This window comes from Condylura cristata, unplaced genomic scaffold (genome assembly GCF_000260355.1).
Source record: "Condylura cristata isolate star-nosed mole 26May11 unplaced genomic scaffold, ConCri1.0 scaffold00013, whole genome shotgun sequence".
NCBI lineage: Eukaryota > Metazoa > Chordata > Mammalia > Eulipotyphla > Talpidae > Condylura > Condylura cristata.
In genome coordinates this window covers 10,442,317-10,466,612 of record NW_004567114.1, presented here as the reverse complement: position 1 = coordinate 10,466,612, position 24,296 = coordinate 10,442,317, and the positions used below count along the sequence as shown (strand labels likewise).

The window sequence follows — 24,296 nt, the reverse complement described above, 5'->3', positions numbered from 1 at the left end:
AAACTATATTACACTGTATGGAATAATAGGTGGCCATTAAAACATGTATTGTTTATTACTCTTGGTGTGAAGGAGGAGGTTCAAAGTAATAAAAATAAAGAACGGTGTTTCTTTCTTTCCAGACCCATCTAGTCTAAAGTCTTCTGATACCAACATCTTTGATAGTAACGTGCCTTCAAATAAGAGTAGTTTCAGTCGGGGAGATGAGAGAAGGCACGAAGCTGCAGTGCCACCCCTCGCAGTTTCTAGTACTAGACCTGAAAAAAGAGATTCCAGAGTTTCTACAAGTTCACAGGAGCAGAAAACCACTAATGTCAGGTAAGAGTGCCAGGTAGACTAGCTATGGGCAGACAGGTAGGTATAGTAAACTAGATTTACATTAGCTTTAAATCTTCACATTGCTGTTTTCTGTTGTTTTTGAAAACATTTTAAGATTGTTGTGCGAATCTTTTGAATAAAACAATGCATTAGACCAAGGTATCTTGTTTTAAATGTAAAAGTTTAAAAAAGGGATTTGATTTCCAAGTAGTTACTAGTGGATAAGGAGACTATTCAGTACTTTTTTATTTTTTTAAGCTCGCAGACTCTGAAGACTTGAAGATACACCTCAAAATTGGTTGTAACCTTTCTCGTATAATTTTTCATTAGACAGAGTTATGATGATGGAGCTGCAACCCGACTAATGTCAACAGTGAAACCTCTGAGGGAGCCAGCACCCTCTGAAGATGTGATAGATATTAAGCCAGAACCAGATGATCTCATTGACGAAGACCTCAATTTTGTGCAGGAGAATCCTTCATCTCAGAAAAAACCTACAGTGACACTTACATATGGTTCTTCTCGTCCTTCTATTGAAATTTATCGCCCACCTGCAAGTCGAAGTGCAGATAGTGGCACTCATTTAAACAGGTTGCAGTTTCAACAACAAAACAGTATTCATACTGCCAAGCCACTTGATATACAGAACAGCCGGGTATATGAAACAGGACGTTTGTGTGAACCAGAAGTGCTTAGCAGCGTAGAAGAGACTTACAGCCCCTTCTTCAGAAACAACTCAGAAAAAATGAGTATTGAGGTTTGTACTTTCAAACTCTGGTTTGTTAGGCTGAAAAGTGATAATTCTTGAAACAAAAGTTTGTGAAATAACTCGTCCTTCATGTTTTGAACTAATTTCTGTGCTACTTGACATAACCATTCAGGTTTTCCTCTCCACACCTGGCTTCTACAGATGCTTTACATCCTGTTTTCCTGAGATGCCAGCAGTGGTGACAGCTTCAAGCTTACTTTAGAATTTTTGGGAGATTTATATAATTTTTTTCACAAGCAGTTACTAGTAAGCTGTCATTCCAGTTTTACTAGTTTGCTTAGCTGTGTGCTAATATGTTGCTGTTTATAAGTGAATGTAACACTGTAGATTTTGAGTTAGCTAAGGTTAGCTATTAGTGATAATACTTTTATAAGAAATAGGAACTATTCCATGAATTTTTTTTTTTTTTAAGATTTATTTATTTGTGCATACAGAACTGGGGTACAGGCCAGAGGCTCAGGGGCGGTGAGAGGCTTCACCAGAGACAGAGTGAGGAGCAGAACAGGCAGATCTACGAAGTACACTGCTGAGGGGAGCAGCGGGTGGGCCAGGAGAGGTCTGCCACACCATGTGGTCACCTCCGGGGCAGGTGGGTATCGAACTCAGGCGGAAGTGGTTTCAGCTTCTTAGTGCAGTGCTTTAACCCGCTGCGCCACCAGGGAGGGCCTATTCCATGAATTTTTAATAGGATTGACCTTTTCTTGAGAAAAATATATTCTGTGGTAGAACTGTTATTTTCTGAGTCTGTTTAAGTCTGAATTTATCTAATTGCAGGAAGAAAACTTTCGGAAGAGAAAGTTGCCTGTGGTAAGTTCAGTTATTAAGGTAAAAAAATTCAATCATGATGGAGAAGAGGAGGAGGAAGATGATGATTGTGGGTCCCGGACAGGAAGCATCTCAAGCAGTGTGTCAGTGCCAGCCAAGCCTGAGAGGAGGTACCTGCATGTGGTGTGAATTAATCTTTGTCTGTTGGAGTCCTTTTTATTATGAAAATAAAAAATTACTAGTACGTAATGTAATACTTCAGTGCAAGAAACACTAAAGTAAATAATAACTTTTGATTGGAGATGATGGCAGAGAATATTAAAAACTAATGATGGGGGAATTTGTTTCAGGTTCATCATTGAAAAAATTTACAAGGTTCGGATGTAGTTGGCATTTTCTAAAAGCTACAACTAGTCTGTTCAGCTCTTAACAGGAGTTTAGTAAAGATAGTGGATGGCTAGCATGTAAAGTACTCAAATCTAAAATTTAATCTATTTGTTACTAACTTTTTTAGACCTTCTCTTCCACCTTCTAAGCAAGCTAATAAGAATCTAATTTTGAAGGCTATATCTGAAGCTCAAGAATCTGTAACGAAAACAACTAACTATTCTACAGGTAATTTAAATCTGTTATATTTACATTAAATTAGAGATTTCTGTAACTTTATAAACCAGAAATGATTGTTTCCAAGTTGTCCCTTCTTTAGGATGTCAACACCAAGATGAGGTCCAGAGAATGGTTTTAAAAGGAGATTGGACAAGTTTGAGAAACTGTCCCATCTACCCATAGAACTATAGTTCTTTGTGCAACTGTAATTAATGCCTTATAGTAAAGGGAAATTTTAAAGGGAGTTTTGTTAAAAATGCAATTTTAATAGTCATAGCATTTGAGTCAACATTAAGTAATGTTTATGACATAAAAGGGAGCAAAATGGATAATTTTAAGAGGATGAAGTCGGAAAAGTTATAGTGTGTGAACAGATTGATTCCTTTCAGTAGCTTTCTTCAACAGAATACAAGGCGATTGATTCCTTTCAGTAGCTTTCTTCAACAGAATACAAGGCAGTAAACTGACTCATTTGTGATGGTCCTGCCCCTGTCCTAGAGACTATAAAGCTATTTCAGTCCCATCTTTGAAACAAAGATAAGTCAGCTGTTACCTCATCTTAGAAAGTGCTTGCTCAGAAATGCAAGCCAAGTGACGGGACCCAGCCTGGACCACTGTGTTCTCTGCTCAGTCGCATGTGCTATAGCTGGTCTGAACCTTCTCTTAATAAGTTGTGATGCTTACCAATTCTAAATATTTTTTATTTTATTTTTGTTGTGCAGTTGATGGCTGTTCTGCTTTTCCCTTCTCAGTGCTGCACCTGTTTTTGTGACCCTCTCCTAAAGTGAAAAACTGTAGATTATGGAGCTTTGATCCGAGTAGTAATCTGTCCCATTGCTTCACATCCTTAATTTAACTTTGAACATAAAATTAAACAGGTTTTGGCATATAGAATAATATTATCAGGAAAGGCAGCCCTTGATCAAATCAATCATAATTAACATTTCCTTTTTTGATCTGCGGCAGTATTAATTGTTTAGAATGAGAAATTAGGGAATTTTACTTTGTGACCTTGAAATTTTCTACTGTTACATTAGTTGGCATTTACCCAAGTTTTTTGAAAAATACTGTTGAAGCTGTTAGGTTACCTAAATTACGATTTGAAATTGTTATAAGATCCAGTGGAAGCAGAACCTTAAAAAGTGAATACTGTGTTTTACAGTGTATATATGGCATGAGAATTTTCTTACCTATAAGCATCTAAGTCAGGTCCCGGTCCCTGGGACTATCATAAGTGAAAACAAGGTGCTCTTTATTGTTTTCCAGTTCTAAACAAAAGGAGGCACTGAGGTTTAACATGACATATTCAGTGTTGAGTTTTGAGGTATTACTGCTTTTGTATTTCTATGTTTTGCTTTTTATGTAAAAGTCTCACAGAAACAGACACTTCCAGTTGCTCCCAGAACTCGAACTTCTCAAGAAGAATTGCTAGCAGAAATGGTCCAGGGGCAAAGCAGGACCCCCAGAATAAGTACTCCAGTTAAAGAAGAGGAAACAAAAGAAGATAATATTGAAAAAAGTCAAGGTATTTAAAATGTGCTTTAAAAAAAAATACGTATTTATTTTAAAGATCTATTTCATTTATGCAAACAAGAGCTGGGGTTCAGGCCAGAGGTATGGGGGTGGTGCAAGGATTTGCCAGAGGTAGAGTGGGGAGCAGAATAAGCAGATGTGCTGAAATACACTGCTGAGGAGAGCAGTAGGTGACATAGGAGAGGTCTGCTGTGCCATGTGAGTCACCTCTGGGGCTGGGGATCAAACCCATGCTACCGTGTCTGCTGATAGTTTCATAAGTGCTGAGACTTAATCCCTTGTGTTACCAGGGATGCCCCTATTTACTTATTAGAAGAGCTAGGGTGCATGCCAGAAGTGTAGGGGGTGAGAAGATTCCCCAGAGAGAGTGGAGAGCAGAACAGGTAAATTGACCAAAATATACTGTTGAGGGGAACAGCGGGTGAAACTGGCAGTCTGCTGCAACACATGTGGGTCAGCTCCCTGGCCTGGGCTCCAGCTCAGGCAGTAGTGGTGATGGCTCTGAGAGTTGCTTGGGACACTAGGAGACCCTTCCCCTTCCGTTTTTATGTTAATCCTGTCCCTGTTTAAAATCTTTTTAAAAAGAGTTCTTCAAGGGCCTCCCTGGTGGTACAAAGGGGTTGGTTAAATCGCAGCACTATGAAGCTATTGACAGCCATTGAAGCATTAGTTAGATCTCTGGCCAGGGAGTTAACCCACATGGCACAGCAGACCTCTCCTACCTGGCCTGATGCTCCCCTTAGCATTGTATTTCAGTAGATTGACCTTTTCTGCTCCCTTCTCTCTGTCTGGTGAATCCTGTCACCCTCCTGTACCTCTGACACATCCCAGCTTTTGTATGCATAAGAAATCTTTAAAAAATAAAATAAAAACCAGCTATTTTTTACCTTCTGACATAAGAATAAAAGCTCCTTAGTCTTAGCAGAATATTTGAACCTGAGTGATTGAGCCTCTAGTCCGGCCTTCATCTTGCAGGAGTGGTTGAATTGTACATTGAGTATGCAACAGGTAAAGTAAGTCTCTGGGATTCTGTGTAGGTCAAATAGGTTGAGAATTCTAGATTAAAAGACTTAAATTCACAGGGGCATTAGGTATTTTGGAGAGGAGTGATAAGAATGGATCACATGCAGAGACTTCTGGAGTGATTAGTCCACTCTGATTTCTTGGTTATATGAGGGTGATTTGCCTTGTCCAATTCATTAAGCTGTGTATGTTGCACGGTTTCACATAACTTTTATTAATATAAAAGGTTAAAAACATGGGATGATAGCAAGTATATTTGATTGTTGAAGGTTGTTTCTATTCTTAATGGATTTATTTGTTCACGAATGCAAAGGGACATTGCAACAGTTATTAAAGTGCTTATTGTATTACAGCTTTGCGACAAGTTTTTAGAAAATTTATATAAGCACATGCATTGGCATGAGGTGTTGAGCATCTGTACTGTTTTTTAGCCTGCCCACCTCAAAATATCTGCTTTCCTCTTTTATATCTTAGTTTAAATCTGTGACAAAGTTGGTTTGCTAGTTTTTTCAGAGGTTTAAACACAACACTTTTGGCTTTATTGAGTCTCTTTTTAATGTCTTTATTTTTTTTCTCCACTAATTTCTGCTCTAATTTTAAGTGGAATCACTTAATGTATTTTTTCAGGTATAAGCATTTACACTAAAATGTTTATTTGTTGCACAACACAAATTTTGATATGTAATTGTTCTAACTATCTTTAATTTCCATTACAACTTTCATCTTTGATCATTTTTGATTCATGAATTGTTTGGAAGTGGGTTTTTATTTATTTATTTATGCATACAGAGTTGGAGTGCAGGCAAGAGGTAGTGAGAGGATTCACCAGGGACTGAGTGGGGAGCAGAACAGGCAGAGTGACCAAAGTACACTGCTGAGGGGAGCAGTGGGCGAGACATGAGAGGTCTGCTGCACAGTGTGGGTCACCTCCGGGGCCAAGAATTGAACTTGCCCTGAAGCTGTTGTGGCTGGCTTGCAGATCTTTTCTTTAACCTGTTGCACCACCAGGGAGGGCTTGGGGTTGTTTTTTTTGTTTGTTTTTTTTTTAACATTTATTTATGCATCCAAGGCCTATGGGTGCAGCCCAGAAGGGTGGGGAGGTGTGGGGTGAGATGGTGTGGGGAACAGAATAGGTGGAATGACTGGAATGCACTGCTGAAGGGAACAGTGGGCAAGACAGGAGAGATCTGCTGTGCTGTGTGGATTAGCTCCCTGGCTGGGGATTGAACTCAGGTCTCAATGGCTGATGATAGCTTGATAACTTTGAGACTTTAAACCCTGCTACCACTAGGAAGACCCCCTTAAAAGTTTTTAATTCACAGTTTATGGAGGGTATTTTAATTTCGTCTTAAAATTTTATATAATCTTGACTTAATTGTATTGTGGTCAAGGAATATGATTTGTGTAATATTCTTTGAAACCTCTTAAGATGATCATTTTATACAGGTTCATATGTATGTTGGAAGAAAGATTCTAATTGTTGGGTTGAAAATTACATTTTGTATATGAAGCTCTTCACTTAGTTTCACGTTTTAACCTTGAATTTTTGTTTGCTTGACTTAATTGAGAGGTGCTGTTATTGCCTAGCTTTTATCTGTACTTGTTTTAAGTTTTTACTTCATTTGTTTTAACTATTAATTTGGGTAGGTACATATTTAAAATTGTTACTCTTTAGTCTTCTGACTTACATTATGTTTTCTGTGTTTCATTGTCATCTCTTTAAAATGTTGGAATTGGGTACCACTGTTACTTTACACAGGCAGTATTTGCTCATTTACCTACAAATTTGTGATTTTTTTTGTGTGTTCATTATTTTTAATATTGTAGGGAGTCATTCCAGTTTGTTTTCTTTGTACATTTCTTCTTAGCTTAGGTGGAGGATTTCCCAGGTTACCTATTAGTATTTATTTCTCCTTGTTCTTGTGCATAATTTTGCTGGATACCCAGGTCTAGGTTAGCAGTATTTATTAACTCTCAACACTGTGTGTAACTATCTTCTAGCTCCCGTTGTTGAGTGAACTTCTATCATTCTGTTTGTTCCTTTGTAGGTGATCTTTCGGTCTGCTTTTAAGAGCTTTGATGTTCTTGTTTAACTATCATGTGTCTAAGTAGGGGTTTCCTTTTATTGTCCCTATGTGGCCTATGTTGTATATAAATTTATATATAAAATAAAATAGTCCACATAAGGAAATATGTTTAACAAAGAAAATTTGTGTTGGGGGTAAGAAACTCAAGTCACGGTAATACCTGCAGATAGATTAGAAAATAATCACATAGTGTAGAGAAACTTCAAAGAGGAAGCCACATTTCTTGCTCCATTGTTCTTCACACTATTCTCCTAAGAGGTCTTTTAAATGCTTCTTTTTATAACTTTAATTGTCTGTGTCTGTAATGTGCTTATAACAAAGTGTTTCTTAATTCAGCTATTGAAGTAAGATTGGATTTGTTGTATTAGAATCTGACTCCATTTTTCTTGCCTCCTAGTCCATGTAGTAAAGTGATTATTTTTAGTTCATTTAGTGAATGTGAAGCTAGAGTAATTTTCAAACGTGCCTGTTTCTAAAACTTTATCTTAACATAGCCCTTCTCAAGAAGCTAACTAGAAGATGTACTTCTCTCTCTCTCTCTCTCTGTCTCTCTCTCTCTCTCTTTCTCTCTCTCTCTCTCTCTCTCACACACACACACACACACACACGTACACGTATACACGTGTGCGCACATGCCAGGTAGTGAGAACTGACAGTGCCACTATACCGTCCCTCCTGTTACTTTCATATTTTTAATTAATACACCTAAATAGCTGCTACTTGTATGAGTAAATTTATCTTGGTGTTTTTGACTCCCCAATTTTAGCATATTTGGATCTCCAAGAGTTAAGCATATATCCTTCTTTAATTCTCACCTATGTTTTTTTTACTTTCTAAATTCTGTCATCTGTACTTTCACATTGTCAAAGATGGTCTGTTTTCCTACTAAGACTACCATTCTGTGCAGATTGACTCTGAAAGTTGAGAAACATTAGACAGCACTTACTTTATTAGGACTATAGAAATGTTATTCATCACAGCGAAATTTATACTTACATTTCTTTGTTTACAGTTCTGTCGCTTTCATAGTTTTTCATTTTCCTTGGATTATTTTTTTCTCCTTCCTGTATTACAGCTTAAGGGTCTGTTGCTCTGTACTGCAAAGTCTTTGGGTTCCTTTTTTTAAGTATCTTCCTTGAGCTTTGGTCCTCTTCTGTTCATCTGATTGATTCTCTGGTTCTGCTTCAGGGCTTTCATCCAAGCACATATTCCTCCCCTGAATTTATTTTGCATTTTTGGACATCTATTTTGTTATTCTGTCACCACATTATGAAGAAACTTAAACTTCTTAAGAAAAAGTACGGGAGAAAGGGTCCCCCCGGTGGCGCAGCTGGTTACAGCATAGCACTGTGATGCTCTCCGCAGCCCCTGCAGCACCAGTTCAGTCCCAGGCAGGGAGGTGACCCACATGGTGCTGCAGACCTCTTCTGTTCTCTGCACTATCTCTGGCAAACTCAACCCCCACACCTCTGCCTATAGCTCAGTTCTTGTATGTATAAATAAATAAAATAAATCTTAAAAAAATAAAGTACAGAAATAAATTTCTAAAAGCTTAGGCATCTAAAGATATCCTTGTTAGTAGCTGCTTTGCAAGGTACAGATTTCTAAATTGAAACCATTTGCTTAAAAAATTTGAGGACATAGTTTCATTATCTTGAAACTGCTAATTTTATGCTAAGAAGTTAGTTTCCTTCTGATTCTTTGTTTTAGAATACCTGGGAGTTTTTCCTCTGGAAACTTAACAGGAGTTTGTCTGTTTTCTGATGTTTCAAACTTAACTGATAAGTCTAGGGGTTAGTCTCTTTGGAGCTTTTAAATTGTAAAAATCCACATTTTCAGTTTGAATTCGCATGTTATTTCTTTAAAGGTTTGTTCTATTTTTATTGTTCCTTTTACAAATTCTTAGCTGGATGGTGGTAAACTAACTGATTTTTCTGTCTCTTTTCTTATTCTTGTTCTTGTTACAGTCTGAAATATTTTCTTAATTTTACCTTCAGTTCCCCAATTTCTTTTTTTAATCTTGCCATGTAGATACTAAAATTTACAGTCTCACATTTTGTTTCTCATAATATCTTGTTTCATGGATACCGTATCTTAAATTTATCTACTTAGAGAATTTTTTTCTTCATAAAGAATTCTGATGATTTCCTTCAGAGGGAGCTTTTTGGCTTTTTTGTCCTTTTATTTGCAGACTCTTCAATAATGTCTGTGGACATATGGTTGCTAGTTTTAAAAAGGCAGTTCAGTGGCTTATCCAGAAATATGTGTGGGCTATGTTTTACAGTGGGCAGCCCTAACTTGCTGTCTAGATTTCCCAGATAATTTGTTGAGTTTATTCAGAAAAGACCCTCTTTTAAAAAAATTGTTACTTTGTCTTTTCATTGTCCTGACTGTACCATTTGGCCTTTTTTTCTGTTTTCCATCCCTTACAGTTGTCTTTGCTCATTTCTCTATCCTTTTGTAGTCGATAGCCCTTTTTATTTCATCCAGACTTCTTCATCTCAGTATTGTTGACTCCCAGATTTTTATCTCCAACCTGGACTTTGCACCAGAATTCCTAGTTGCTACCCAGTTGCTTCCTCTTCACTTCTTGGATATGCAATACATACATACATATTTATAGAATGTAAATTATATCTTATACATAAACCATATAATAACAATTTTATTTTGTCTAAAACCTGACTACTAACAGCCTTATTACTTCCCAATCTGCTCTCCCTGCAGTCTGCAGCGCTCTGGTTAATGACAGCTCTGCCTTTCCCCTCCTCAGGCTGGATATCTAGAGATATTCTTTGTTTCAAGTTTTTCTCTTTCTCCTTGTGTTCTCCTTTCTTTTTCTCCTTTTATTTCTTCCTTCCTCCTTCAGCACATCCTGTCAGCTTCTATCTTCAGAAATTGTTACAGTTCGCACACCTCTCCCAGATAGAGTACTGCTGCCCCTACCACCCTCGACTGAGCCATCACTGTGACTTGCCTTTCGTTGCTGCACTAGTGCCCTTGCTGTTCTCGCTGCTTTCAGACTTGCCCTTCAGCAGCGTCACCCAGCAGTCAGCCCCCTACGGCACTGCAAGGCAAGGTCAGTGCTCTCCATGATCTCCTCGCCTGCCTCTTTTCCCTCTACCTATACTTCGTTCTCCTTTGTATCCCCCAAACATGCATATTGTTTCTCTTCAGGGTATTTGAAGGAGAGCGTGCTTGAAATACTACTCCATCTCCCTGGAATGTTTTCCCAATTTCCACATAAATTGCTTACAAAGTCATCTCATGAGGCCTTTGCCAACCCCCCAGTTGCACACTCCTTTAACCCACTTTTCTAAAAAACTTTATTTTTCTCTCCATAGCATTTATTACCATCGATCTCTGTTAAAATGTCTGACTTTTTTTTTCAGATATTGTGGAACTGGTGCTAAAATTCAGGTGGGAATAGAAAGAACCTGGAATAGCCAAACTATTAAAAAAGAGTAAAGTTGAAAGACTTACATTTCCAAATTCAGAACTTATGTGGAGCTACGGTAACCAAGATGGTGCTGTGGCACAAGGGTATATACATGTAGACCAGTGTGATTAAATTGAGAATCAGAAATGAGCCAATAAATTTATGAAAAGTTGTTTTTCACAGGTATAAGAATTCATTGGAGATAGAACAGGTTTTTCAACAAATGTTGCTGGGTAATTGCATTGCCATCTGCTAACAAATGAGGTTGTACCCTTTATCTTAAACTATATATAAAAATAAACTTAAAGTGGGTTAAAGGCCTAGATGGTAAGTGAGAAAATTATAAAATTCCTAGGGAAAAAAAAATAGGTATAAGCTTAAATAACCTTGAATTACAGTCTCGTTTGGTGGCAGTCTTAGATTTGACACCAGAAGTTTAAGTAGCCAAGATAAGTTGGCTTGTCAAAGTTAAAAAAAATTTTGTACTTCCAAGGGTACTGTCAAGGAAATAAACTACACCGTAGAAGAAAAAATCATGTATCTAGTAATGGTTTAATAACAGACCAAGACCATGCATTTATTGCCCCTGCCTTATAAATTCATATCCTATCAGTGCAGTTTTAACTTATCACCACAGATATATTTTAAGAGATTTGTCTGTGATCATGGATTCTCTTCCTACAAGGAAATGCCAAGTACTATTTTAAACTATTCCCAAGGGAATATGAAACTCAGAAATACTAGATGTCACAATTTAGAAATAATGAAGCTTAAAAAATAGTAGTTTAATAAATATGGGGCAAAAGTACATTAAATTCACATATTTAAGGGCCCTCTCTGGTGGTGCAGCGGGTTAAGGTACAGCACTAAGAAGCTAGCCACAGTTGCTTCAGCATGGGTTATTTCCCCGCTCCGGAGGTGACCCACATGGCGTGGCATATCTCTCCTGTCCTGCTCACTGCTCCCCTCAGCAGTGTGTTTCAGTCCATCTGCCTGTTCTGCTCCTCACTCTGTCTCTGGTGGATCCTCTCATCTCCTGCATTCTGGTCTGTACCCCAGTTCTGTATACATAAATAAATCTTTAAAGAAAATAAAATTCACATATTTAGGAATAGAGTTCTTACTGTTATTATTTCTAAATTTGTGCTTCAGATCTGCAGTGCTCCTTGTCACATGAGCTAAATAATAGAAAATTCTCTTGTGTGTCACTGTATGCTTTCAGCCAATCAGAAGCCAGAATCGGTTTTGTGTGTAATAATAGGGCTTATTGTTTGGAGAGGAGCTATAAGTAAGGCTGACAGGGTACAAGGGGCTACGATTAGGGCGTCTTAGTTGTAGCAAAGTGAATATTGGTCTGGTTTAGCATTTTCAAATTTGATTTATGCCTCTAGAAACGTACAACCCTGTCTATTCAGCTACTCCTTTAAAAATGTTATTCATTATTCACTCTTAATACTTCTTAAAGTAGTAGCCTTTACTTACCACTGCTTTTACTTTGATGAAATAGTTTTAATGGGTTGTGAAGGAGAAGTTATCAAATATTAAGGGAGAGAGTTTTCTGAAAATGTCTTCAAAATTTCCATCACCATCTTTACCAGTTTTTTTCTCACCGGGGCCAGTTGACATAGGTTCTGTAACAAGTTCCTCTTGTTCACTGAATGAGCTAGACAGTATTTCCCATCTCTTAAAGAAAATATCAACTGATATCAATGAAATTAAGGAAATGAAAGCAGCAATTTTGACAATGGAAGCCAATCTTTTTGATCTAAATGTTAGAGTGTCACAGAATGAAGCAAAAATTTCATCTTTGGAGGTTAAAATGAATGAATATTCAACAACAGCTGAATGCAACAGACATTCTGAAGATCTTCAAGATAAAGTAGATTTTGAATCACAGTCAAGGACAACTGATGTAAAAATAATTGGCCTCCTTAGAAACATTGAGAAAGGTAAATTTGTAGTGTGTGCTGTCTTCCAGGTTCTTGCCTTGTGATCGGTGTCATAACTTGGCTGTAGTTCTCATGGAGGCAGCGTCACAGGAACTTGACATTTTCATGGGCCTCGTAGTGACAAAATCACACACCGTGTGATTTAACTAGAATGTCTTAAAATTCCACCTTTGTTACTGGGCCTCTGGAAGGATGTTTTGAAAAGATAGATGAGCATAGAGATGAAACAAAACTTGAAATGTGGGAGAATCATCTTTCATGAGAAATCATTTTAAAAGGTGCAGTTGTTTCCTTGTACAGTGTCTGCAGTGATCTGTCGTGTTTGAACCTGGTGTTTGCATTGGATGAGTATCGCCTCTAACCTACTATGTTCGTTTCCCAAGCTGTTCTACCATAGTACAGCTTGACAAATGACATCTGTGTTTCAGGCCTGCTTCCACCATAATTTTGGAAGGAATTAACCTTTTTGGGGTATGCCAACAAACAGTAATATAAGTTATAATAAAAAGTAGAGAGTTGGCAAACATTTGAATCCAGTATAGCTTTTAAAATAACCTTTTAATGAGACATGGTAGTTGTGATTGCCAGCTTCTATGTTTGTACAAAAACTGTCCTTTTGAAACTGCCACAGAAACAGGTAGTCTGAAAGTTGTCATGCATGCATCTTACTAACATTTCAGTATTTGGAACCCAAAGGCATTTTCTTTGTACACTTATGTAACACTTTCTTTTTTAATCAGCAAATGAATATATCATACCTGTGAAGCACTGAGAAGAGATTCAGATTAGTGAGAGATTCTTTCCTTCTTAAAAGATGAAAACCAAAGATTGACTATAAAGAATTCATATTGAAGATAAGAATATCAATTCAGTATTGCCGCTTTGTTTTATTTTGTAATGTAGCTATGAGATATTAAGAACTTGTTTTAAGTTGGCCCTCCCTGGTGGCACAGTGGGTTAAGGCACAGCACTGCAAGCTGGCTGCAGCTGCTTCAGTACAAGTTCAATCCTAGGGAAGTGACCCATATGGCACAGCAGACCTCTCCTGTCTCTCCTGCTGCTTCCCTCAGCATTGTACTTCCTCAATCTGCCTATTCTGCTCCCCACTCTGCTCTGGGGAATCCTCTGGCCTGTACCCGAGTTCTGTTTGCATCAATAAATAAATCTTAACAAAGAATGATCGAACTTGTGTAAGAATTAAAAGCTGAATGATTTATGGAAGATCCAAATGATTATTTGCTGAATCAGGACTTGGGAACCAGAGTAATCATCATCATTACTTGTTGATTGTTCTCTTTGTCTCTACCCAAGTCCACAGTTTGTCTTTTGTGGTCTCCATGTTTTGCAGATCTGAGGGTGGGGGGAGAAAGTTGTAGTGGTGAGAACTCAGGTGATGGAGGGCTGCTTTCCTGTTGAGCTTGCTGGTGGCAGCGACTGTCCCTTGGTGTAAGTGGGGGTCAGAGCAGTACCTGCCCTTGGCTTTTCCACCTCCTTTATCTCACCCCAGGGTCCACACGAGTGCAAGGATGCCAGCCCTCTGATGGGAGGACTGGGAGTGTCCTGCATTGCCCTTTCGGTGTAATCCTGAGTAGAGCCTTTTATCTTGGAGACTTAGTCTGTGGATACAGACTAAGTCTGTGTATTGTTGGAACTTTTAAAGACAGCTGATAAATAAGAAATGTACTGGGCATAATTTCTGGGAAACGCAGAGTTTTTTTTTTGTTTTTTTTGTTTTTAAGTTTAGTGAAGTTTTAAAATTTATGTTCTAGGAACTCCACAGAGGCAGTTGTTATCCCGACTGCAAATTGACCCAGTAATGGCAGAAACTCTGCAGATCAGTCAAGGTTGGTAATTTTACATTTTACTGTAATCTAGCTTTTTTCAGTTGCTATTTCCATCCCTTACATATCATTTAATGTATCTTGTATTACTTAGATCCTGCCCTAAGATGCTGTGTTTAAAAACCTGTATAAGTATTTTAGGGCCAGGAAATAAGATTGGCATTTTCTTCACTTTACTTGGTGTCTGTATTTTCCACCCCACTGAAAACCATTCTTCCTTTGATACCCTGTCACGTGGGTCCTGCTGACTCCCCTGCTCTGGCTGTGGCTTGCACTCCTCCCTCCTCTCCTGCCCGTTTTCGCTCACTGCCGTTTCCCTGAGCTGCTTTGGTGTCTTCACTTGTAAACTCACTGCCAGGACCCTGTGTAGAACTTGTTCTTTGACCCACTGTATTTTGTTTATCTGTCTTGCCAACACAGTATACCATGGGAGATTTATTTCAGGGCTGGGGCTAATGCCTTATTTGTTTGTGTTTTCAGAACCCAGTCCCAGGTGTGTGCTCAGTGCCTCATAAATGTGTGACTCAATGAAAGCAGCTTTCAGATACCTGAAATCTTAAATTAAGAAATCATCTCCTGCTTCCTCCTCTTTGCCCTCTTTGGTTTTGTGCTCATCTCCCAACACTCCATTCTGCTTTCTTGCTAAGAGTACTGTCTTTCAGAAACGTTTGCAGCTGATGTTTGTGTGTGGAGTCTGCTTTATCAGCCCCTGTGCATTCTTTGTGTCCTTTCATCCTCATCAGCGGGGTGTACACACTTTGAAGCAGCAGGTAGTTCTGTGAGGTGAATGAATGACTGCCTTTTTACTTACTTCCTATTAATGTGTTTTATTTCTGGCTTATCCTTTTTTTTAAACACTGCTTTTTTGTTTGTTTCCTTTGTACAATACTTTATCTTATTTGAGTGTTAATTTTTCAGCATTTCCTCCTTCCCTCCTTGTTTTCTTCGTTTGGTTGTTTAGATCACTATATAGTCGTTTTCCCCAAATTTCTGGGATCCTTTATTGTCTTTCATTTAAGGATGAGCACTAAAAAACTGACTGTTTCTCTAGGCTTGTTAGTTGGGGTTGCAGTGTTTTTTTTTTTTTTTTTTAGCATTACACTGAATGTTGATCCTGCAGTGGAAACTTACCTAACAATTCCTCTCCTATTTTCAGAATGTTAACTTCTGCTTTGAACATGGCTGGCATCATTTGGTTCAGGGACCCTCTGTCTTTACCTTGCCAGTAGTCTGAACTTGTACCATTGATGAAGAAAATGGCTAGAGCTTATCAGAAATCTACCTTTAAAAAGTGTCAATAGTGTATATTCACTTAATTTTATTGTTGCACCTTTCATCAGAGACCACGGTGCTTTATCTCTGGGTCTTTCCAGCATATTCAACAGGAAAGCATTCTCCAGTTAATCCAGATGGATTCGAGAAGGGGGTGGGGGTTGGGGGGATAAGTATAGTAAGATCAGACCAGAAGAAAATAAAATAGTTGAGGATGAACTGCTTCTGAATTGGATAATTGGACACACCTCTGTTTGCTTGTTCTGATCCTGCCTCTTTGCAAGACCCTGTGCCAGCTTCTCCACCTTTGGAGTACCTTGGCATGCACATTGGATCGCTCCAAGATTGGCTTAGGGCTCTGCTTTCAAAGATCTCTACTCAGTTTTCCACTTTGAAAATAGGGCTGTTTCCTTTTGCAGTTATTTGTTGATCTGTACTTTTTGTTGTTTATTTTAACCCTTTTGTTGACATTTTAGTTGTGTTTCAGAGGGCAACAAGTACATTCATGGGTTTACCCTGCAGTCTTCTCTCCTGTCTGCTGCTTTCAACTCTTTGACCCAGACTGCAGGCGTCAGTGTCGCAGAGACAGCCGTGCCTTGTGCGGGGTGTGAACGCTCTCTTTGCAGTGTGTACTTTCCTCAGCGCCACAGTTTGTGACACTGGATTGCAGTATTTTCTTGATCTTTGATCCTTTGGCTCTTAGAACTTAACTCTCACCATTCTTCTACTAATTCCTTTCCATTTGTCTCTGTTCATTCCCTCTCCTTTACTACTCTTAAAGGTCAGCTTTACCCTTTGTCCTGCCCTCATCATTTTGTTCATCTCTTCTGTATCCTGTCACACTTAGAACTAGCAGAACTGCCTTGGTTCAAGAAGTACGAGGCAGCACTCTTTGACACAACTCTGAGCTCCACCTTTGCTAGCTGTGAGAACAGAGTAACTCATGGAAGAACTTGGAATTGCAAATCAGTGTTCTGTAAGATGGGAGGAAAATCTCTTAGCCTCTCCCGAAGGGCTCGGTGGGGACAGAGCAGGATGCATATAATTCAGTAGGCATTTTCATTTCACCTTCAGCTTTGCCTCTTCAGTACTCTTGTCCTCCAGGGGGTCATACTTGGATTTTTAACTTCTCTGAACATGAGAATTCTGCCAAGACTTGAGTCTAAAGAAATCTAAAGTTGAAATTTGTCTTTGTTCCCTTTTAAGTCTCCATTCTCCTGTCCTTTTCCTGATCGCACTCCATCTACATCTCTCTCTGTCTCACCTCTGCTGCCCTTGCAGGGAAGGGCCAAGAGGCCACGCCCCTCGGGGTGGGGTAAAGTGCTGCTGCCATGGAGTGCTCCAGGTGATGGGAGTGGTGGCTGAGTGTCTTACCATGTCTCTGGGCACAGCCTCATAACACAGTTTTTCTCAAAATCAAGTTGATCCTGTCACTCCCCACACCTGGATAGCTCTTGATTCCTTATTGCTTCTAGTCTAAAAATCCAAACTCATTGGTACAGCATCCTTTATACCTCACTGATCTGTGTCTCTCACTTCAGCTTACCCCCCCCAATCCCCCCCAGCCACAGCACATCTCAGCTTCTCAGGGTCCTTGTGCCCTAGGAGAGCATCTGCCCTTTTTCTCTGGTTTCCTCTGACCAAACTGGTCTGTCCTACTATTGGATTGTTGCTCATTCCTTCAATGCCTGCTTCAAGCGTCTGTGCTTGCTAAGCTTCCCCTTGGTTTCTACAGCTTTGTAGTATCCCAGCTCTTTTCTCAGGCCTCTTGGGATCACCTTTTTGAGTATGCAACTGTGAAATTGTGTATGCATCTGTCTTTCTTTTTCTTCTTTGCGTACTTAGTTCAGTGCTTGCAGGTGTTTAGTGAATATTTGTTCAGTAAATGAACATGAATGAATACCAGTGAAATTTGATCAGTTATTTGCCTGTTAATTTGAAAAGTGCAACTTACTTAACCTTTCCCAGTGGATGGCACATTATAATCCTGCCATTCTGGCCTCCAGATCTTGAATACTTTATAAGGTAGTCAGTCTTAAAGAAGCATGTTGTAGCTATGGTTATTAGTGTTTTCCTTGTACTTATTAAAAAGCCCATTCACCTTCAAATTTGCTTTCAAAGTCGTCTTCTGTATGCCAGTTGAATTCTTTTATCTGAAAGTTGTGTTACTGTGCCAAATGAAACTAGATTTTAAAAACACTGTTAAACAGTCTATTATGATTCTAGGTAGTATTAGGCCTTTTCAGACTTTTGGAAAACATTGTACTTCATGTTAATATCTTTTCCTGTACTCTAGGTAGGGAGTGTTCATTAAAATCTCTTAATATAAATGTATGGTGTGCGGAAAGGAATAAACGTCTTTGAAAAGATGTTTGGCACAGAATTGCAGCTCGACTCCTGAGTGGAACCACTGTGGTTTTCCTTTGAAAATAAAATAGCAATATGTAGAAGATTGACAGTCTTCCTACATGTGTGATGTTGGGAATGCATTTAAAAGTAAATATTTGTGGCCAATTTTTTTGGCTCAGATTACTATGACATGGAATCCATGGTCCATGCAGACACAAGATCATTTATTCTGAAGAAGCCAAAGCTGTCTGAGGAAATAGTAGTGGCACCAAACCACGAGTCGGGGATGAAGACTGCAGACACCCTTCGGGTACTTTCAGGACACCTTATGCAGACACGGTAGATGGTTTCTTTTTCTTGTGTAGCTAATTTGTGTTGATTAGACAGTGGCGGTTAACCATTAGTTTCCAGCTTCCCTTTGTCCCTGTCCCCAAAGCAGAGTGCTGTTAGTGAATCTATTGTTGGGCCATGAACAGAAAATGGAATTAAGTTTTCAGAAAGTCCTGTTCGTCTTTCTTGTTGAGAAATTTAACCTACGAGTTAACTCATTGTATGATTGGACTCTGTTAAAAAGATCTTTGTTCTTGTCCATGAATGGCTTTTAAAAACCATGTGATAAAAAATCAGGAAATCTCTCCAGAGTGTTAAGCAGATTGGATTGGGGCGATTCTTCCCATAGAAAGTAGACTACAGATGTTCTGCAAAGGGACAAGCATACAGATAGAAAATGAGTGTAAGTGTAGAACCACTTTTGTGTTGAGCGTTGATGCTGATTTTTTTTCCTAGTTTATTTCCATGTGACCCACCTGAGGTTCAAATGGACAGTGGGGTAGGGCCGAGGGGAGATGGTCCTTAGTGCGGCCCTCATGGGTTGCTGGAGATGATGCCATTGTGACTGATTGTCAGCATTGTGTTAGTAGGAATCCACTAAAACTATCTGGAAGACCTACCACATTTTGTTTTGTTTTTTTAAACGAGGAAACCACAAAGTAAGAGGTAGTTCAGCTGAAGAGCACTTTAGGAGGCTCAGATTTTTGTGTTCGTTTCCCTAATTCTATGGTATTTTCTATCTGTCTGGCAGAGACCTTGTACAACCAGATAAACCTGCAAGTCCCAAGTTTATAGTGACGCTGGATGGTGTCCCCAGCCCCCCAGGATACATGTCAGATCAAGAGGAGGACATGTGCTTTGAAGGAGTGAAACCCGTAAACCAAACTGCAGCCTCAAACAAGGGACTCAGAGGCCTCCTCCACCCTCAGCAGTTGCAGTTGATGAGCAGGCAGCTTGATGACCCAAATGGTAGCTTTTGCAACGGTGTGTTGAGAGCTCAGAGTTGCCCTTTCAGGGTCTGTTGTTGTGCAGGACAATTTTGACGTGTTCTCTGTCTTGAGTGAAAATTAGTCGGAGACATGGCTTTTATTTGTAATTCAATAGTGGCCCTTGCTTTTCTTTTTTCAGGCAAATTGACCAGTTAAAATTGAGACTCTGTGTGTGTGTGTGTGTGTGTGTGTGTGTGTGTGTGTGTGTGTGTGTGTGTTTGTTTGTTTGGTAGAAGAGCTATTGTTCAAGTGCTGAAGTGGAGTTCAATGTGGAGGCCAGAAAATACCTCTTAATCATGCTTGTTAGAGAACAAGCCATCACTCTTGATTTCACCTTTTTTCTTTTTAGAAATTATACTTTTATTTTCCTCTTGTATCAGCAATAGTATCTTTTGTAACTAACTTCACAAAAATGAATTTGGATTTTGATATTGCCTCTGTTTCAGTGAAATTCTTTTGAAAGGAATTTCTCACAGTCTGTTAAGCTGAGCCTCGGAAGTCCAGACATGACTATGTTTAAGTTACTGTTGTAGTGCAGCGTTTAGCTGAAGTCAGAGGAACCCAATTTAGGTAGCAGCATCCTTTGAGGCAGGGAACTGATCGTTGCCACTCATGATAGAGAATAATTGTGGTCCTCATAACTTCTAAAAATTTTAGAAACGCCATTAGCATGGGAGACAATGACTGAATCTTAAACGTAAATAGTATCAAGGGAAAAACAGTAGATTTTGCAAAATTTCCAAAGTAATTCCTTCCTTGGTAGCGATATGAAAATATATTAAATGCCATTTTCATATATTGAAACTATGAAATACAGCCTGTAGGGTGAGACCACACGAGTGATGACATGTCACTATTAACCTTGAACAACAGTTTTTTCTGCTGTGAGCTTTAGAGTAGTGTCATGGGTTTGATTAGTGCAAGGACTTGAAAACCTGACCCTGTCAAAAGGAAGAAACAATATTAATTTTTTTTTTAAGACTTGTTTATTTATGTGTATGAACTGTGGTACAGGCAAGAGGTGAAGGGGTGGTGGGAGGCTTCACCAGAGTCAGAGTGGGGAGCAGAACAGGCAGATCGATGAAGCACACTGCTGAGGGGACTCTGTGTTTCACTGCTTGCAGGGATAAAGCTTGGTAGTAGAGCTCTGGTGAAGTATTGAGACTCTTGAATAACAGCCCGCAGGGAAGCTGGTTCCTCTATTTTCCCTCAAAGTTGGGAGTTTGAAACAAAGTGCTTTTGGTTGTGTTTTCTCCATTGTCTGTAGGATGCTACCCGTGGCAGAAATCTGTTTTAAGCCACACTACTGGCCACTTATGACCGACAAACTTCAGAACTTTGAATAAAGAGGGAATTTGCTTCATAAGCCTTTAAACAGGAAGGATTTTAATTATATTGATGAAAACCAGAGTTAAGACCTTTGTAATATGACTTAATATTTCCATTGGAAAGAGTCTCCTTGTGTTTGACTTCTTCACAGTTTTCCTGCGGATCTCACCACTCTATTCCACTTCCTAGCCAACCTGCTGTTGGCTATTGCGTTAACCTCTTTCACAGGAACTGAGTTCTCAAAAGTGTATCTTAGTCTAAATGTGTTCTTGGGGGAAGAAGACACATTGGCTCTCCAGGAGTGACATAAAACCATTTAAAATTGGGGTAAAAACTCCTGCTGGTCCTGTTGGATTGTATTTGAGACTAAGGATGCGTTTCTATCCTGGAGCTTCACTGACTTGCTGAAAACTAGCATGGAACCTTACCTGTCCGGCTGGGTGACAGTCATGCTCTGATGACGATCAGCTCTGGGTGCTAGACTGCACCCATGCCCGTCTCCAGTAATGAAACCGAGATCGAGTCACTGTAATGCTAGTGGTTGACTGTTCTCCCATTTAAGTCCTAAAACATGAGTATAGGCATTCTTTTTGTCATGATGAGAAAACTGAAATACAGATGTTAGATAATTGCAAAAGTACGCAGCTCAACTATCATGCCAGAGGACTGAATTTGAACTGATCTTGGGCAAGAGGAGGAGAGGGATGGTTGAAGTATGACACTTGTAAGCACAGATACAAGCCCTGACATGTTAACACCTGGTTTTTCTGACCTGTTAATTTCTTGGCTCATAGGTTGGCATCTCAATTTTGCCAACTTCAAGTGTAATTTTACTTGGCTTTAAATTGGAATTATTTGCCAGCATTTAAAATTTAGATGTCATACAAAGAGTTTCTGGCTTGCTGAGGCTGCGGAGTGGGGCGAGGCGGGCGGCAGGCGTGCGCACCGCACGGCTTCCTGCGTCTGCCTCTGCTCTTGCCACCTCGCTGCCTCCACCCCTGGCCAGCGACCACCCCCAGCCTGCCTCGCTGTTGGGTGATCTGTTCAGCGCCCTGGTAGGCGCTGAGTCGTGACCCCCCGGTCCCTGTGCAGATGCTGCTGCTGTGAGCGATGCTGGGACGAGGGAGCCTCCCCTGTGGTGGCTGCTTCTGGGTCTGGGCCACTCGCCGTGCCGCCTGCCTGAGTGTGGGAGCGTTCACCTTCTTCACCTCCTCTGTTCTGTTTGTTTCATTTTACTGGCTTCCTGACGGACATCCTTTCCTGTATATTCTCGTTCTGAAATACTGAGAGTTAGAATTTTTTGATGGGAATTTTGGCTCTAGTTGCATCATCACTTTTCATGATGCGAGTGATTAGTCAAATTTCCTGTTCATTTTTTGTAGTGCTCTGTTTTATCAGTTTTTCAGATTATTTAAGCTCATTTATTTTGTTTGATCATAAAGAAATTTAGGATTTCTAGGAAAAGTCATAAAAGGTGCCATGTGTTAAACTGGCCATAATTAAAGATACTTTTTTTTCTTTTTGTAGCTGAAATGGGTGACCTGAGTGTGGCACAAAAACCAGAGAAGCTGCTGGAGCGCTGCAAGTACTGGCCCGCTTGCCGGAACGGGGACGAGTGCGCCTACCACCACCCTGTGTCTCCATGCAAGTGAGTAGCGCCAGCTCGGCGGCTTGTCAGGGTGACTTCGGAATTGCGCTGCTTATTTTTTCTTTTCTGTAGACGTGCTTGGGGGGCTTTATACCTGACTGCAGTGAAACTCGGCAGCACACCTGGCTGCCTGTTTGTTAGGGGTGGGGAGGAGGAGGAGAGGCTTCTTTAAGATGTGTATGCATGCAAGAGCTGGGATGTGGGTCAGAGTTCGGGGGTGGCAGCAGGAGTGGATTCACCAGAGACAGCGGGGAGCAGAACAGGCAGATGTACTGAAATCCACTGCTGGGAGGGCAGCAGTGAGACAGGAGAGGTCTGCTGTGCCCTGTGGGTCAGCTCCCTGGCTGGGGACTGAACTTAGGCTTCAGTGGCTGTGGAGAGCTTCCTACTGCTGAGACGTAGTAACCCCTTGCAGCACCAGGGAGGCCTCAGAGGCCTGTGAGTGCTGACATAGCGGGGTTTCCCTGAGGGTCCCTTACATTGAGGTTTGTGATTATTGCCACAGGGGCATGAAATTAGTTATCGGTAATAAAACATTTTGGACTAGGGCTTTTTCTTACCAGACCACTGATTCAGTGCAGTGAACTTTAAGAAATGGCTTTAGGTTTCTGTAATGTAAAAAAATCTTGATTCTATAGGTCAAACCTCTTCTCCATGTTACGGATATGTGACATGTTGATGTATGCTCAAGGGTGGGCTGGTTTTGTCGCACAGGAAAAACAGAAGGTGGGTTTTGGTAGCACAGAACCTTGCATATGTAGTGTGGTAGATTTCTTTCATACGGGTTATGTGACAGTAACTGTAGAGTCAGTGGTGTGATTCTCAGTGTCACAGAAAGCCCTTCTGTCTTTCATGGAGGCTTGATTTAAAAATACTAGTTCAGGTTTTGGAATGTATTGTTCTTTTCATAGCTAACCTCTTAAAAATGGAGTATTCTTTTTTTCCTGATATTTCTGTTTCTCAAAACAAGTAGTGATTGAGTAAAACTGAGAATGCATAGAGAAAACTAAATGTGAGTAATGCACTGCTTTGTTTTGCAGAGCTTTCCCCAATTGTAAATTTGCTGAAAAATGTTTGTTTGTTCATCCGAATTGTAAATATGATGCAAAGTGCACTAAAGTGGATTGTCCCTTCACTCATATGAGTAGGAGAATTCCAGTACTGCCTCCAAAACCAGGTTAGTGATTTTTGTGCACTGCTGCATTTTGGGCATTTAATAAAGTAAGTTAAAAAGAAAAAGTAGTTTTAGAAATGATTTTGTCACAAACTGGTATTTAGAAAACAAGTATATTCTACAGCACTCTGAAGTAATCTGACAATTGGTAAAATTGGGTCCCATAAAATCATCAGTATAGTGCATTAAGATTTATTTTGATAGATTTAAAAATATGTACATTTACACATAACAAGAACTTTATTTATACATAACCAGTGGCACGGAGGTGTGAGGACACACCAGACAGTGGGGACCAGAACAGGCAGACTGACTGAAACACGCTGCTGAGGGGAGCAGCAGACGAGACAGGAGAGAGAGGTCAGCTCCCTGGCCAGGGTCAAACTGATGCTACAGTAACTGGTGATGGCTTCATAGTGCTGTGCTTTAACCCCTTGTGCCACCAGGGAGGCTCTATTTTGCCAAATTTGATCAATCTTTTGTCTTTATGTTGACAGCAGTTCCAACACCAGCATCACCTTCTAACAATCAACTCTGCCGATATTTCCCTGCTTGTAAGAAAATGGAATGTCCCTTCTATCATCCAAAAGTAAGACTTATTTTTCCAAGAATGACTATAGTGATAACTTTTCTTTTTGAAGATTTATTTACGCATACAAGGGCTGGGGGGTAGGCCACAGGTGCAGGGGTGAGAGGATTCCCCAGAGACAGAGTGGGGAGCAGAACAGGCAGATCGACTGAAAGACACTGCTGAGGGGAGCAGCAGTGAGACAGGAGAGGTCTGCTGGGCTGTGTGGGTCAGCTCCCTCTCTAGGGATTGAACTCATGCTGCAGTGGCTGACAGTAGCTGATACTTAACCCTGTGCCACTAGGGA

At 40.0% G+C, this 24,296-nt stretch overlaps 1 protein-coding gene across 5 annotated transcripts in view; it reads left to right on the top strand.

Annotated features, from left to right (window-relative positions):
• Nucleotides 1-24,296, top strand: part of ZC3H14 (zinc finger CCCH-type containing 14) — a 33,403-nt gene that overhangs the window by 7,800 nt on the left and 1,307 nt on the right. The window contains exons 4-14 of one of the 5 annotated variants that reach the window (XM_004681637.1): nucleotides 123-318; nucleotides 649-1,075; nucleotides 1,862-2,022; nucleotides 2,367-2,467; nucleotides 3,828-3,983; nucleotides 14,259-14,333; nucleotides 18,131-18,290; nucleotides 19,033-19,265; nucleotides 22,127-22,247; nucleotides 23,288-23,424; nucleotides 23,919-24,010. In XM_004681637.1, coding sequence (XP_004681694.1) covers nucleotides 123-318; nucleotides 649-1,075; nucleotides 1,862-2,022; nucleotides 2,367-2,467; nucleotides 3,828-3,983; nucleotides 14,259-14,333; nucleotides 18,131-18,290; nucleotides 19,033-19,265; nucleotides 22,127-22,247; nucleotides 23,288-23,424; nucleotides 23,919-24,010 — 1,859 coding nt within the window. The remainder of the gene's footprint in view (nucleotides 1-122; nucleotides 319-648; nucleotides 1,076-1,861; nucleotides 2,023-2,366; nucleotides 2,468-3,827; nucleotides 3,984-14,258; nucleotides 14,334-18,130; nucleotides 18,291-19,032; nucleotides 19,266-22,126; nucleotides 22,248-23,287; nucleotides 23,425-23,918; nucleotides 24,011-24,296) is intronic. The other 4 variants (XM_012724537.1, XM_012724538.1, XM_004681639.1 and 1 more) reach the window with 4 other exon arrangements.